This window comes from Lagopus muta, chromosome 5 (assembly GCF_023343835.1).
Source record: "Lagopus muta isolate bLagMut1 chromosome 5, bLagMut1 primary, whole genome shotgun sequence".
NCBI lineage: Eukaryota > Metazoa > Chordata > Aves > Galliformes > Phasianidae > Lagopus > Lagopus muta.
The window spans coordinates 20,486,972-20,503,429 of NC_064437.1; the positions used below are offsets into that span (position 1 = coordinate 20,486,972).

Below are 16,458 nucleotides of genomic sequence, written 5' to 3' on the forward strand. Positions count from 1 at the left end.
CTCCCAACGTCTAGTTATTTTACTGCTTGAATTTGGATGTGTGTGCAGGGTTTGGGATGTGTAGTGCAGCATCAGCGGTAGCTGAGGCTACGGGCAGACAGAACAGTGTTGAATTCATCAGATTGCAGAGGGCTGATTATTCTGTTGATCTTCAGTTATAGCAGAAGTTTTCCTCTGCCAAACTCAGGTGATTGGGGCTTGTCCTTTATGGCTCCCTTAATGGTTTATTGTATCCCTTGTTGATCTGATTCTTCCTTGTTAGGTGTCTCAGGTAAATGCCATTTCAGCACAAAAGAAGAATAAGGAATTTAGAAGGATGTGCTTGGTTAAGTAGAAATGCTTTCTGCTTTGAAATCTTAGTTTATTTTATTTATCAATGTTAAAATCAACTTGAGTCTCACATTTGAATCTCAGTGACATTTTTTCATTTTCTTTTCTCAAAGGGCATCGTATCCTCTTCATTCCTCTCTGTACAGGACAGAGCCAAATGAAGTAAAAAAGTATACTTCGAAGTCCTTATTCTTCCATTGGTGATAACATCTCAGGTGTAGCACCACGAAAAATACAGGACATAACTTTAGAAGTTTTTGGTCCTTAATCCCAAAAGCAAGTCGCTGTAAGAAAGGACTTGTATATTCTGTCTCTCTTTTTGTGCCATATTATCAGAAGATAATACTATAAAAGGAACCTGGATAAAATAGAAATAAGATCACATCACTCTAACAAAGAATGTCCAAAACCGAGATGCCTCTTACATATTTAGTGTAATCTAAATTAAATCCTTTTCTAAAGCTGCAGAACTAATTTCCACTATCTGGAGCCCTTCATTTGCAAGGTTGGAAGTACTGAAATATCCAAGTATGTACATACATGAAAATGGAGTGTATGGTTTTGGCAAGTTTTTGGATTTTTTACCATTTTACCATTTTCTTGTTATAGGAAGCCTCAGTCTCATTGAACACAAGCCACCTTTTACTACAACTTTAAAACTGTGCTATACAGCATAATGTTCATAAACCAGTGCTTATCATAACATGTACTGCTGCAGCTGGTGTGAGCAGGGCTGGGGCTCTTACCTTCTAGTTTCATTCCAACACTGAGGCATTTTTGAAATCGGCAGTAAGGGCATCGCTTCCTCTGGGTTTTGTCAATCTGGCAGTTCTGGTTCTCTATACACGTGTACCTCTTGTTATTCTGCACCGTCCGCTTAAAGAATCCCTGCATGGGAGATAGGAAAGTCAGCCCTCTTGCTTGAATGGTGTGTTTCAGCGTTTCATTGCACAGAATGCATTGTAACATATTCATCAGACTCTTCATACACAGTTCTGCAGTTGGGTTTAAATGAAAGTTAGGAAAGAAGCACCAGACCCTACAGGAGCTTCTCTTGAGCTAGGGCTCTGCCTTCTGGGCTTGCATCAAAGCTTAGCAAGAGGCTGTAGGCAGTGTGGAAGGAGAGGCTGGGCAGCTCCTTCTGCATGACTTAATTGTAAAATAAGTGTTCCCTTCAAAGCAGTTATCTGTAAAATAAGTGGGAACACTGTGGCAAAGATAAAAACAAGCAGAATACCTCTGGTGAACGTGTATCCCAGTGGTGTGTGCTAAAGGCATAAGTGCCTGTTATTCAATTCTCATTGATTTTGTTTTAATGAAAATATAATGTGCCAAGTTAGTTTTGCCGTGCAGCTAAGTGTTTTAAATTGCTTTGTTCAAGCCGTGGAGCTTCCTTACAGTGCATTACTTAGATGGCTGTAAAGAACTTTGCAAATTTTTACCTGACAAATTGATCACGCCATAAATTCATGTATATTTAAACTTGAGTGTAACAAAACCGTGCAGATAAATTAATTCAGAAGTAGTTAAAGGCGGTTACCTTTACAAAAACGTTATTCTCAAAATAAGGAACGATTGAAAACAAGTCATACATTTGTAGCTTTGTGTCAGGTGAGCTCTGGCAGTGTCTGGCTGCTGTAAGAACAGCCGAGTCACCACCGTCACAGAAATGTGCCGTGTAGCACCGAGGGATGGGAAATGGTACAGCTGCGTGAGACTGTGAAAGTGAGCTGTGCTGAGGAGACTCTGGCTTTGTCCTCCGGGAAAAGAAATAGCCTAAGCGTACCTAAATCAACGGAGATCGATATTTGGGACAGTTAGGAGTAAAAGTTACGCTGTAACTACGTCACTTTACAACAGCGAAACACTTTAAAGTAACACTAAAGCTACGAAAACAGCCCACATTGTTTCTACCCTTTTGTGCAAATGAGCTCTCTCAAAGACACTTCTAATCCTACAGCGTTTTGGTGCTTAATTTTTCGTGAGAATCTAGCAAGAAACACATTAGAAATAAGCCCAACTATTAACTGCCTTAGTTTGTCTTTTTTTGCTTATTTTGAAAGTTTTTTTGCTGTACTTCTGTTTGTATGAAGCAGTGAGTACAGCACCTTGCAGCTCTCGCAGGTGAGCAGCCCGTAGTGGTACCCCGACACTTTATCTCCGCACACCGGACACAGCTCCTCCAGGTCTTCGTCGTAAGAGTAATTCACCATTTTAAACTGAGACACTGGGAAGAGGAGAAATAGCACGTTCTATTAGGATTTACGTTAACAACTCGCTTTTTTTCTGCAACTGTTCTAGAGGAACAGTTCTCTTTAAAGTACAGCAGAAAGTATTGCAGAAAGTTCGATGTTTCAGAGTACGGCTGGCACTGCAGTGTGCAGCCTTTGCCCAACAGCAATACCGTGTGGCTCTGAACAGGTGAAGCCAAACCCCTCGGCTCCTCACGCTTAATTCTCAGTATTTATGTTCACGGAGTGCTCTTAACTCAGCGCCTAGCTGAGGGAATCACAAGCTTAACGAGTTCGTTTAAATCCGAGAGTGATCGGGAACGGGCTTTAAGAAAGTGCAACGGAAAGATGAAGCGTCACCGCCGTATTTAAAGTGACTCGGTTGTTTCCTTTAAAGTTTTCTTTCAACATCAGCCTGCAAATATTTACTTAGCCTAGGCTCGTATCTTACAGCCCAGCACTTTTGTGCCGCGTTGCAGTCAAGTTACTTACTTGCTAAGCGGGAGCTCGTGGGCTCGGGGCGACCGCCGCCCCCCGCTCCGCTCCGCAGCCCGGCCCCGAGCCGCAGCGGGAGCGCTGCCCGCAGCTCCGACCTGCCTCAGCCGGGCACGGCGTCGCGCTCAAGCTCGGCGCTGCCGCCCGGCCCCGGTGGCGCGGGCAAGGAGCGGGTCCCGGCTCGGCACCGGCGTCCCTGGGTGTCGGGGGCCACGCGCCCGGCGTTCGGGCCGCTCTGGGAAGGGGCCGGGGAGCCGCCCGGTGGGCGCACGTCGGGCTGAAGGCGGGCGCGGAGCGCGGTCGCTCGAGTCGGGCTCCCTCCGAGGAGCCCGCTCGGCCGCTCCGGCGGGCGATTCACGGAAAGCGAGCCCGTCCCGAGCGGCGCCGCCGATTTCCCTCCCTGGACCTCGGGTCGGCGGCGGAGGGTTCCCGAGTGGTCGCGGGAGGCGCCGGGCGCGCAGCGGCGGCGCTCGGGACGTCGCCTCCTTCCCGGTAGCCCCGCTGCTGCCGCGGGTCGCGGGCGGCGGAGCGACCGTAGCCCGCCCGAAGCGCCCCGGGGGGAGCCCGGCTGGGGGCCGCGGGAGCTGCGCGCCGGGGCATGAACCCGCCGGCACGCGGCCGGGGCAGAGGCTCCGGGGCGGCCTCGGCACAGCCGGAGTCACCGCCTGCAAGCGGCGTGGGGCGGACGCGGGGCGGCGGCGGACGGGGGAGGAGAGAAGCCCGGCCCTCCCCTCTGCTCCCTCGGCCGCCGCTCCGGGACCCGGCGCTGGGACCGAGTTCTCTCTCCTCGCAGGAAAAAAAAAAAAAAAAACAAACACAAAAAACAACAAAAAAACCCGAGTGGGAAAGCAGGGGTTTTCCGAGCGGTTGGTGGGGAGCCTCCTCTGCGGGCGAAGAAAGGGGCGGGCGGGCCGCCCCCGGCACCTCCGAGCCCCCGGCCCACCCCACCCCTACTTCCCTGCGGGCTCCCGGGAGGACGGGGGACGGCTTCCGAAGAGCCACGGGGCAGGACCCGCCGCTCGGGGCAGGCAGGGGGCGGAGCGGGCAGCTCCCGTTCACGGGGCCGCGGGAACCGATCCTCGCAGCCCCCGGCCCGGCCCGGCCAGGCGAGGCGCTTCCAGCTCGTGCGTCCCTCCGTCGCCCGCGGGGGGACCCGGAACGGTGCACGCGCGCCGGGGCTCCGGGCGAAGTTTCGCCCCGCGGCCGCTGCCACCTGTGCTGTCACCTCGGGCCCCGCGGTTGGCACGCGGGCTGTTCTCCCGGACTGTCCTGCGCGGCTCCGTCGCCGTAAACTTGGCGATAGTTTCGGGCGGAGCGGGGATGGGACGCCAGCGCCGGTGTCCCTCGGGCGAGGCTCCCGACCGCCGCGGCCGCGCCTCCCGGCCGGGCCCTACCGCGATCCAGCGCCGGTGATTTGGTGCCCGAGCCGCGAAGGCGCGAGTTCGGCGGAGCTCGCGGGCGGCAGCCCTAAACTTTTTTGGCAGGACGCGGGGGCGGTTTGCAGGGGTGGGGAGCCGAGCGTGCGCGGAGTGGGAGCGCCGTGCAATTCCCCCCTTACCTTGCATGTTTTCTGGCATCTGCCCCTGTTCCCCATTCGACCGGGCGAGTCCCAGGGCCTCCGTCTCCACTTTGGGCAGCATGACAGGGCGGCTGCGGGCCGGGCTGGGGGCTCCGTGTCCGTCCGCGGCACCGGCACCTGGACACGGCAGCACAGATTTAGCGGGACCGCGGGGCGCTCGGCGGCCGACGCCTCTTCTTCCTCCTCCTCCTCCTCCTCTTCCCTCCCTCCGCTCCGCGCCGGCCCTTGCCCCGCTGCAGCGGGAGCGCCGAGCGGCCCCGGCCGCCGGGAAGCGCCGCCGGGTGCCCGCGGCCGGGAGAGCCGCGGAGCGGTTGTCGGTCTGCAGGCGGCGGGGGCGGGGGCGGAGAGGAGAGGAGGAGGAGGAAGACCGGGGGGTGTCGGAGAGGAAGGAGCGACCCCGGGAGCCCGCAGCAGCTCCGCCCGGGGCTCAGCACGGCGGCAGCCCGGCGCCCCGATCCATGCGGAGAGGCGCAGTGCACGGGAGCGCTCTGCCGCCGCCGGTGCCGCTGGACAGGGTTCCCACCCCCGGTCCCCTCCTCCCTTCCTCCCTCCTCCTCCTCCTCCCCCTTTCCCCCGCCACAAGTGCGGAGGTGCCGAGCCGGGACCTCTCGCCCCGGACGCGTGGGGAGGCGCTCCCGGAGCCCGGAGGCCGCGGGGGCTTCGGCGAAGGGGGGCACCGACACGGCTCTCGCAGCCAATACGGCGGAGGAGAAGCGAGGACACCCCCGCGCGACACACGCGCGCACACACGCTCGCACACAGCGTGATCGCCCCCCGCCCGCTTGTTGGCCGGGCTGCGGGCCGCAGCCGAACCCGCCCGCCCCAGAGCAGCCCGACAGCCCTCGGCCCGCCGCGCACCCCGCTGCAGCTCCCCTCTGCCTCCCGCGGGACCCCCGGCGCTCGCCTGTCTCCCTGCGGGGGGTGTGGGGGGGGCGGGCAGCGGGAACCTCGGCGTCTGGGGAACCCCGGCCCTCGGGACCCGCTGCCGCCTCTCTGCCCCAGAGCCTGAATGTAGAGGGCGGGAGCTCGCCTATCTATTCTGGCTCGTAGCGTCTCCTTTCCCTAAAACTTCTTGCGAAATCTATCGGTGCCGGTTGCATCGTTTGCACAAAATCCGATGCCCCGGCCGAGCCATCGCTTGAGCAAGAGCTTCCCTTCTCCAGCTCACGGTGCGGCGAGCGGCACTGCTCCCCGCGTTATCTCAGATAACTTGTTTCTCTCGAGCGGGCGTCTCAGCGGGAGCCGGGCGGCCCCACACTGCGAAGCAGCCCCGCACAGCCGCGCTGGGGCCGGGGTCCGCCCGCCCCGCTGCCCCGCCCGTCCCGGCCGTTCGGTGGGTACCGCGGGCTCCGGTCGCCCCCACCGGGCGGTGTGGGCTGAGCGCTATTGTCACCTCTGCAAGCATCCGAGACCCCCCGCCCGTGCTGCTCTGAGATTTCAGTCACCGTTCTGTATACTAAAAGCTGAAAACTGCTTCCGATTGAAAGTGAGTCACGGAACTGTCCGCGGCGCTGGGCCGCTTTTCCCATCGGCTAGGACAGATTGCGGAGCAGCGGACCCGTGTCCGAACTTACAGCCGCTTGTGATGAATGAAAGGGAGTGGGGCCGGAGTGCATCGCGTGTGCCATTTTCTCCACAGTTTGAACTTTTCTCACCCACCGACGGGGAGATCTTTGCTTAACTGAGTGCAGACCCTGAACCTACACAGACAGAGAGTTCCGTCTTTCCTGCTCTGTGCAGGGTGTTTAGCTTTGTGGGGCTGGACCCAGAGCGCATTGAAGTTCGGAGCTTATGGGCTCCTTACGTCTTGCCATTCCAAAGTTTTGGTCTATGTCATCGCGTTATTTCTCAAGCTGTAACTTCGCACCTTAGCGGTTCTCCTGCAGCGCGATGCAGAGGCGTGACGAGCCGCGGGGCACCAGCGCGGTGCTCTGCGGGGCAGCCGAGAGCCCCCGAGGGAGTGCGCCCGTGCCTCGGTAAGGAGCGGGCCGGGCGAGACCGTGCGGCCGCTGAGGAGCTTCTCTCCCCGGCCTCAGTCACAAACAAGCCCTCGGGACGGCGTCGCCGTGCGGCGTCACCCGGGCCGGCTCCCGCCTGCTGCCCGGCTCTGGTCGGGGCTGAGCGCAGCGGCAGCTCCGCTCCTTCGGCCGCCTGCCCCGGGGCTCGTGGCTCGAAGCTCTGAGCTGGGGCCGGGGGCCGCGCTCTCGGCGGGGCCACAGCTTCGGGCCCGGCGAGAGGGAGACCCGCCGAGCCGTCGGGGAACCGCCGCTCCCTCCCCTCTCGGTCACGCCGCCCTCCGAGGCGCCCCGTGCCTCTGCTCTCGTGAGTTTTGCTCCGAGAAAAGCCCCCGCGTTTGGGCGAAAAATAGGGCAGAGAGCCCCGCGGGCAGCCCCGGCAGAACGGCCGAAACGCCCTCACCCCGGGCCCGGCCCTGGCGGCGGGCCTCGGGAGCTGTGGTCTCACTCATGGACTCCACATCGTTCTGCCGGGCAGGGGTTGGGCGAGCACAGCGCTGCAGAGCTGCTCTGCCAGCCATCGCTACAGATGGACATACTTTGGAAAGCTTATTACACATCCACGTTTCTCCAAAGTAACAGTTTAGGGCAGTACACATTATAAATGATACCTGGTCCCTTGTGGCTATGTTTAATTTAACATGGAGTCCTAGCACTCATGATTGCCTTGAGCAACCTTAATTACCCTTTCTTCTAATCTCTTCTCCATTCCTTACCAAGTTCTCCAAACTTTTTTTTTTTAAACGTGATTTCTCTCCTGAGTTTGCCTGCCTTGTTCTGACTTTGCCTGAAGGTCTTGATTGACGCGTGTAATTATAATTATAAAAGATGATGGCTCGGGGAGCCTCCAGCAGCCTTGATTAGTACAAGGAGCAAGACCTGGAATATTTTATACTTCCCTATTTAAATGTATGTTCATTTACATTAAAAAAAAGCACACAGACTGATTTTCAATAATTTGAAACTTCTTCCACCTCTCTGTTAGAAAGCAGAGGGTTCTGTGCGGCGATACTTCAAGCTCCAATTTCTTACGGCTTCAAAGAGGCCGCAGAACTGGGGCTGATGTTGCACACACAGAGACATCCCCATCCCCGATGATCTGAGCAGCAGGTAGCGCTCCCTGCCACCTCTGTGGGGGAAAGTGGCCCGAAGAAGGTTGGGTTTATGTTCCCAGCAAGCAAGCTTTTCTTCCGAGTATCACGTTTTTAGCCCCCGAGTGAATCTCAAGGATCTCTCCCCAAAATCGGTGCCTTCAGACAGTTGTGGGTGAAGTCCCTGCCACGGAGCTGGCCCAAGCGATCCCTAGCAGCCCAGCCCTAGCGGCACACCTCCCCGTGCCGCTCCGTGCTGCCCCACGCCGCCTCACGCTGCCCAGCCCTGGATATACACGGGCAGTGCCCCCGGGCAAGCAGCGTGTGACTGAGCGGCGTGAGCAGCTCCCCTCTGCAGCTGCAACATTTGTAATGCTGCGTCTGCTTCATCTCACTCACTTTTCACTCACAACTTTACGAGATTGTTTATACCAGGAAGTATGTATCTATCACAGGCTCTATTCCTTTTTCTTTTTCTTTCTTCTTTTCTTTTTCTTTCTTTCTTCTTTTCTTTTTCTTTCTTTTTCTTTTTCTTTTTCTTTTTCTTTTTCTTTTTCTTTTTCTTTTTCTTTTTCTTTTTCTTTTTCTTTTTCTTTTTCTTTTTCTTTTTCTTTTTCTTTTTCTTTTTCTTTTTCTTTTTCTTTTTCTTTCTTTTACCTCTCATCTCTTACCCCATGTCTTCACCCCCGCCGTATCCCTGCCATCCCTACCATCACAGTCACCCCCACGGTACAACAGGGAGAGTTCCCTGACACCGCCGAAGTCGCACAGCCCACGAGCTCCTCTCATCACTTAGCCAAGGAGCGTTACTTTTGGTTCCTAGGGATTCAGTTGGGCGGAGGTTGTTAGTGCTTCCAGCTCAGGCTTTAGAAAGCAAACTGTCCCTTCCAGAAAACGGCAGAAAGCACAAAAACATGCTTTATTTTTCCGTAATGTTTTTGATCCACTGTCAGCAAATCAGAGACGGTGATCGGGCTGCAGTGTTTCTGAAGCAAAACGCACACCACAGAGGATCACTTTCCAAAGCCTGTTGCGTTTTTTCTGCTGCAAGTCATCACCGCTGCCTTGCGGAGATGCCGATCCTCTCCGGTCCGAACCGGAGAGCCTTTTCCAAGCAGTCAATTATTGACCGAGAAGCTATTTTTAACGCCCGGCCGAGGTTACTGCTGCACGCTGGAACGCCCTGCTGCCTTATAAACACCTGGCAGCGACGGGTGATGCGAAACTGCGGGATACTCCAGGGCGAGGAGCGCGTCGGGCCAAGTGGGTGGCAAAGCACCTCCGTGATTGCTTTTCTTTTATTGCCGGTGACTCACCGGAAGGCGTTGCGATGCCGCACCCCGTCCTGCCGCAGCCCGCCGGGCTCGGGGCGCAGCGCGGTGCCCCCTGACGGCTCTGGGCAGCGGCTCTCCCGGCGGCTCCCCGAAGGGCTGCCGGCGCTCCTGCGGGGCCCGGGGGGAGGCGAGGGCTGAGGCAGCGCGTCCGGCCCGGGCGGCCGAAGGCATGGGCGCCTCTGGAGAGGCGAGCCCTGCCCGGAGCTTGCGGGGGGGTTCCCTGCATCGGCAGCACCGGGGGCACCGGCAGCGAGCCGCAGCCTTCGGCGCAAGCCAGCCTTTAGCCTAACACACTCAAAGAGTCGGTTTTGCAAGTAGAAAACACGCTAGTTTTCTTTCTTTCTTAACGCTAAACGCTATGCCTTTCGTAGGGGAGGCGCATTCTATCCCAGCACTGCTCGGACCTGTTGCCGCTAACCGCGCGGAGGGAAAACGTCCTCGCCCCGAGGACACTCAGCGGGCCCCTCCCTGCGCCCGCCCCGCAGCGGAGCCGCAGTCCCAGCCCTGCATGGGGCGGCGCGGCGCGGCGAGGGGTGCTCGGCAGCGCTGCCCACCGGGGCCGGGCCCAACCGCCTGGGTGCAAGCAGCCACCCAGGTATTTGGTTTTTTTTGCCGGTGGGGTCCGTTTGTCTCGGCTGCGCTGCCCCTTTGGAGCTGCGCGTGGAGCATCTTAGTTACAAAGGCTGCAGCCTGGTCTGGAAGTACTCCAAATATATTTGTGTATAAAGCAAGGCTCCTGTCAGGGCTGAGCGCTGGCCTCTGTACCATAAGAGATAATTGATTTCTATCCTGCACAGACAGGCTTAAAAATGAAATTTCTTTTGCTGAGGCAACTGACCTTGATCTGCTGGTGAAAAATAAAAAAAATAAAAAGGAAATGTTTTAGGTCCGTTCCTGCCCCCTCCCCTCCCAAATAGTGATTATGTTTTGAAGCTTGCAAACTTTATTTACAAAAAGTAGTTTAATAGCTGATCTTTATCGTGAGCAAACCCAGAGCTCATAGATGTATATGTATCATCTAAGGGTTCTCCGCACATAAGTGTATAATCATAAAACAAACCATGAAAAGATAAAATAGCAAGGTTTATATTGAGAAATCTCGATAAGGATTGTGTATGTATGCAAGGCTGTCCATTATTTATAACTATGTATTAATATAGCTTATACCTACTGATGCACATATCAGCTCTGCAATACTTGTGGAATAGGAGAGTAAACTCTACACTTCAGTAACGTTTCTGTCCTCACCGCAGCAATGCACAGCTCTTGCTGCAGGTAATTCTTCCCTGCCACCCTGTTAAGGACTGGCTGGGAGCTGACCTCCTAGATGCCCACATGGATGGGTGACTGGAGGCTTTTCCTCTGGAAACCACAGGCATCGTCATTGTTGTTTTGCTCCATGTATTTGAGTATTTAAAATTTAACTTCCTTATAAGACTGAAGAGAACCAAGTGTATATGCCACTTTTCTAAATAGTTCATTTGCAGTATAATGATGGCAGAAATATTTAAGGAGAGGAAAACTGCGTAGAAGTCAAGATTAGCATTGAGATGTCACTGTTAAAAGCTGCCTTGCACTCAACCTCTGTTCATTCCCGTGGAAGCTTTGCTTGCTCTGCTGGCCAGAATCCTCATCCAAACTTGTAAAGACAGCATTTGCTGTCTTTGCCAGTGATGTGAAAGTGCATGATACATGCATGCTAATAGTAGTAATCCATACAAACAAACCTTGCCAAACTGGACAGCACCGGTTAGAATACTGTAAATTCTAACCAGAATTTTGATTACATTGATGACATTAAAATTAAGATGGCAGTAAGTATTACACAAGCTGAAAAGCCTCAAAGTAAGAAATTGCAAGGAGATTATTTGTCCTGCTCTGAAACTATTTTTTTAAGTTAATGAAAGAGTAATTTCTGTTATATAGTCATAGGTATATAGGTATTTCTGTCATATAGTCATGCTTACACCAATTGCAATGTCCCTAAGGATGCTAAGACAGCGGTATGACTGGAGGAAAATCCAGCTGGTTGAGTGACTTTGTGCTGCCTAGGAATCTAACCAGAAAAAAATCAAGGCACTTCCAGAGGACCGTATGATGATCTTCACCTGGAAGATGTGATGTTCTAGTAAGATCCCGTGAATTCCAGCTACTTTTTTTTTACTACATGACTGTAAACCTAAAAGCAGGTGTCAGCTCCATTCTGGCTGTTTGCTCTCTGAGGGGCAGATCCACTCCCCTTTAAATGAGAGAAGGAGTTTTATTGGTGTTCATGGGAACTGGACAAGGCCAGGAGGAAGCGGGCTCACCCTTGCAGTGGTATGTTGCTGCTCTGTACCACGGACTGACTTATCCCAGTGGATAAGCACTGGCTGTTCATGCACAAGTGCCCCCAGCAGGAGCACCTCACACACTCACCTGCTTTGTTTTGGCGTGGGGAGGAAAGAGCAAAGGATGTGCTGGGAAGGACTGGACAGAAGGGAAAGTCCAGAGATGGGATTTAGTCTACTTGGCATTTGTGCAGATTCCATGAAGGAATTGTGCTTATTCCATGAAGGGAGAGCAAATAAGAGCAGGATCCTGCTCCTCCTTACATTTAACCCTAAGGGCACATGGTATTCAGGGTACACACATCAGGTTAGACTTGTCAGGAAAGCCACCAGGAGCTGTGGCAGTGCTGTGCCACACAAGGCAACAGTCCTGCCCTGGACACAGAGCACTTAGGATTTCAGAGACCAGCACAGGATTCAGATCTGCTGTTCCTGTGCCTTGCTTAGAGAATGTGACCTGGTATGACCACAGCACGGCACATGAGTGCATTTTGGAAGTGTGGTGACAACAGGGCTTTGCTAATTCACGACCCTCTGTCCTTCGTATCTACATGATTTAGAGAACCCTAAATATATTTGGTGTAAGTATGATGGAGAGGAATGTCTCATTTTTCCTTCTGCTGTTGTGGATGGGTACCCTTACAGAACAGTTATAGCACATTATCCTCCAGCCATTCATTCACAGCCCAGCAAAGTGTGCTGTGATGTCGGGCATGGCCCTTGTGTGGGAGGTGTAGAGCAGGAGGAGGGGGTGAGCAAGGAGCTCCTGGGGGCTGGCGGCCTGGGGCACAGCTGGGTCCCAAGTGGGAACCTGTCCATGGGTACCCTCCCCTTCTCCGAAGAAGGAGCAGCTCAACCTAGGAGATCAAGATCAGGTTTCAGCTAGATTTGAGGGTACTTCCTGCAGCTGTTGCTGCACCTTCCATCGCTGCAGTGCCTTGATGGCAAGGGGCCCATATCACACCCTGCATCAGGACGAGTGCCTTGCCTGCACACAGTGACGCACTTTGGGGTAAGAAGAGGGTAGTGATCCCAGGTACGTGGGCCCTGGGCCAAAGCTCCCTTTTTCATCCTTGCCATAAACTGCCGTGCCAAGGCACAGCCTTGCACAGCCAGAGGCTGTGGAACCTGCGGCGTGGCTGAGATGCCTTGCACAGGCAGAACAGCCTCCCAGTCCATGTAGGAGCAGTCTGCTTTGGCATGCCATCTGCAGCCCTGCTGGGGCTTCACCACAGCCCCTGCAGCCCTGGGCAGCTGGGGCACAGATCCCTCATGTTGGAAAGCCAGAGCAACCTGTGCCAGCCGGCTTTCTCAGTGGAGAGCGAGCGGGTGCTGTTCCATATCTGAAAGTGTTTCTTCACTGCTCTGAGGTATCAACCGACCTTCACTATCCAGCCCATCCCTACTAAATGAATATCTGTATGTGTTTTAGATACTAAAAAGAATCTGTATTTAACACCCATGTTACTTACAGAACTGCAACAACAACAAAAATACCCTGAAAACATTCCTGAGGTTTTATTCAGTAACAACAGTCAGGCCGGTAGCAATTTATGCTTTTCACCAGTGCTGATACACACACGTGCATATGCAATTTCTTAGTAATTAGCAATTATAGTATTTAAAAATACTATTAATGGTCCAATGGTAAATTTGGTAATCACATTATCTCTGCAGGAAAAAATCATTCACTCAGTCATCGGCTGTTTACTTTCATTTTACATAGCGTCATAAAGTTCTCATTTGCCTAAAAACACATGTAAATTAATCAGTTTTGTTTGCTTGCCCAATCGTAATGATTTTTTTTGGTTTGGGCAGCCTCAATCTCATATATTTACGCAGAGTCATCAAAACAGAAAACTGTTACTTACCGACTGATGTAAGTCCATGTTTTATAGATTCCTGTATGATGGCCGTGTGAGAACTAGAAGACATCATTGAGTGTAAATATACAGTACCCTTGGGTGCAAGGTGTACAGCATTGAGTACGGAAGAGGTGCAGCCTGTAAACTTTTCTGGCCTTGAGACCAAGGCTATAATAACCCTCAGTGAAAGTCGGAGTGATGAACAACAACAAAAAAATTATCCCAGAATTCAGAAAGTAACAAGCATGTCTTTCAGTGGACTCTGTACTTTTTCCAGCATTAGTGACCTGCTGTAAACCATGTATCCCATTTCATGATAGTCTCTAATCAGAAGAATTGGAACTTGTGATAGGTTTGGCCCCATCACGTGATTTAGTACAGCTTGATAAGAAGGCCCTGTTATAAAGTGACAGCAGAAGAGATAAGAACTCTTGGCAGATAATGACAGAGAAATGATTAACCCGGAGTGGAGAGGTGCTATGAAACCCAGAGAGTGGAGGGTTGTAAAGTTGTGGGGTCATAAGATTATACCGAGTGGATGAAAAGCCATACCAATGTAAGTGTAATGACTATAAACTCAAGCTTGTGACCTATCTTCCTGATGTCATCACCTCTTTGCACAGTGTACTGCAAGCACGGTTGTTTTGGCTCTGTAAACACTCTCGGGATGGCAAAGCAAGCAAGCGTTAATTCCTTAAAGGAGGCTTGGGAATGTGCTTGGGATTCTATGCCCGAGTGACAGTGTGAGCAAACCTCTGTGATGGGTTTGTCAGACAAAGGATTTTATTGCCCAGCCTGCAGGCTGGAGACAGCTCCATGTTGTAGCCGCTTAGCCAAAAGTGTAATGCTTTTGAATAAAGTTGGGCAGATGACTGGGTGATTGCTCAGCTTGGCTCTGAGTGGCCAAGTCCTGCTTCGTGGCCGGCAGAGGAGGTGTGGGGCACCTTGCCCTGCAGCACCCCAGCCCTGCAGCACCGTGCCTTGTGGCACCCCATGTCATGCAGGTGGGTAGGGGCCGTGGGCCCTATAGGGGTACGCTGCTGTGCCCTCGGCGCTCACTACAGCCTAGGTGCAGTCTGTGGTGTGAGGGCAGGCTCCCACCTGAATGCTCAGATGATATTTGATATGTCAAGGCTCTTAGAAAATCAAGTTCTTCCATCGTGGGCTGGATCTGAAGCCTCTTGAGGTCTGCCGGAGTTTTGGTTTTGATATTTGCAGAGGGCTGTAAAGCAACATCTGCTCTTTTGTGTGGTTCATCATGATGGTTGGACTTGGATGATAAAGCAGTGCTGAAAGGGGACGACTTTTCAGGATTCTCCAGAGACTGGGGTTGTTGTGGCAAAACTCTGCGGTGACTTTGTAAGGCGTGGGCATTATAGCCAGGAGCCCTGTGCTGTTGGGCAGCCCCCCGGCAAAGGAGTCAGGTTTTAGAGGGAGGACCTGATTTTCCAAATTCTTGTTAAACAACTGCAAGTGCATGTCAGATGCGTTATCTACCCTGATGGTGTGTATAATTGGCCATTTATTTGTTCACCCATTTAATGAGTCCCAATCATAAATATTCATTGTGTTTATGGGACATGCAGCAAGTAAAATCATATTGACTTGTGCACCAAAAACTTCCTGAGATCAAGTTTCTCTTCCTTGTTTTTATACTTGTAAAGTGAGCAAACTGCCAGACTACTTCTCAGAATGCTGTGAATTATTGTCTTGTAATGTTTATGAGATGCTTTAAAAGCAAAAGCAGGCAATGTAAACACATCTTTCTATTTATTATGGGAAAAAAATAATTTGCAAGTCTGGTTAAACAGACTCTATGGGTGTTTTTACAAAGTCACTGATATTTTTTATCTGATTAAATTCTCTGGAAGCTAGAAGCCAGTTTTTACCACAGTTTTAATACAAACCTAACGAATTGGTCTCTCTGTCAATTCCAATTCATCTAATCATCAAATCGCTTTTAAGTTCTGTTCATAAAGATACAAACAAACCATTTATTCCATCAAATAATAGTAATAATAATAATAAAGCAACCTACATGTCTTCCAGGACAGGAGCTAAAAGAGAAAAGCTGAATGTAAGGCTTGAAACTTTCTGCTGTGCCATTTGGAGACATTGCTGGAGCTCCACTGGCCCATATGCTGGAGTGTCTATAAAAGAATCTGCCCTATGTGAGGGAGAGAGATACTAAATCATAGGAAATAAAGAAACATCATGCTTTTGGCTTCCAACTAGGTCATTCCTTTCCTTGTTTTTGCATCAGTATCAAATGTCAGGGTCACTTAAAAATGTTCTTTTTCTCCTTTCTGATACTTTGTCTCCATGGATACAAGAATGTGTGCCAGGTGCATGACCAGACAGACTTTCTTTGCCTTTCTTTATGCTGAGTCCGAAGGGGAAAAAATAAACTCATAGGAGAACTCCAGGACGATCTGTATCAGTCCATGACCTGGCATCTCTGTATATTTAGCAGGTCTTTCGGGAAGATAAAGATAATTAATTGAAAACTGCTTACTGTCTTTATTTTGCCCGTTCTTGTATGATGAAATTGTCCCTTGTTTGTCCCTCAATCAAATGTCCCTCAAAGAAAAGGCACCTGATTTCAAAAGCTTGGCAACGATCCCTCCTTTGACTCTTGTACATCAAATTATTTTGCAACCATTTATCACACAAATGGAATTAGGAGTTTCTCCTCTTGTGGACATTTTTCTCTCATAGCATTTCATCTGGGCATGTGAGGATGTTAAGAAGCTCTGGAAACACCTAGACCAATGAACAGTGACCTCTTCCAAGAGTCTCAAACCCCGCCTTGTCCACGTTGGTGTAAATTTGGTGAGGTCGGGCATTTTCTCTTAGTAGTTTGGATGTTGCTTTTCTGAATCCAGTACGTTCCTCTTTATCTTTCTGTGCCATCTCAAAGTATCACAGAGCTCCCTAGAGGTACATCTCAGCAAAACGAAACGTCTGGCACAGTCATCAAGTGAGGGACAGAACCCTCATATAACTGAAAGTCTGGGGCAAATGTGGCATTGAGCCCAGCATGGTGCCCACCAGGTGTGAGCTGTTACCTGGTCCTGAGAGTAGGCCAGTTGGTTTCAGCTGCAGCTTTGTTTAAGTGGGAGGACATTTACAAGCCTTATTCCTTTATCTGGAAGTCACTCTGTAAAAGTTTCATTTCAGTCATTCTG

At 51.9% G+C, this 16,458-nt stretch overlaps 1 protein-coding gene across 3 annotated transcripts in view; it reads right to left on the reverse strand.

Annotated features, from left to right (window-relative positions):
* NR5A2 (nuclear receptor subfamily 5 group A member 2) overlaps nucleotides 1-13,557 on the reverse strand; it is an 87,005-nt gene extending 73,448 nt beyond the window's left edge. The window contains exons 1-4 of one of the 3 annotated variants that reach the window (XM_048945142.1): nucleotides 13,277-13,557; nucleotides 4,615-4,752; nucleotides 2,439-2,557; nucleotides 1,077-1,218 (exon numbers count right to left, since the gene is read on the reverse strand). In XM_048945142.1, the coding sequence (XP_048801099.1) occupies nucleotides 1,077-1,218; nucleotides 2,439-2,557; nucleotides 4,615-4,752; nucleotides 13,277-13,343 (466 nt within the window). In that variant the 5' untranslated portion in view covers nucleotides 13,344-13,557. Of the gene's footprint in view, nucleotides 1-1,076; nucleotides 1,219-2,438; nucleotides 2,558-3,053; nucleotides 3,175-4,614; nucleotides 4,753-13,276 lie in introns of those variants that run through there. The other 2 variants (XM_048945143.1, XM_048945144.1) reach the window with 2 other exon arrangements.
* Between the last annotated feature and the right edge of the window lie 2,901 nt (nucleotides 13,558-16,458).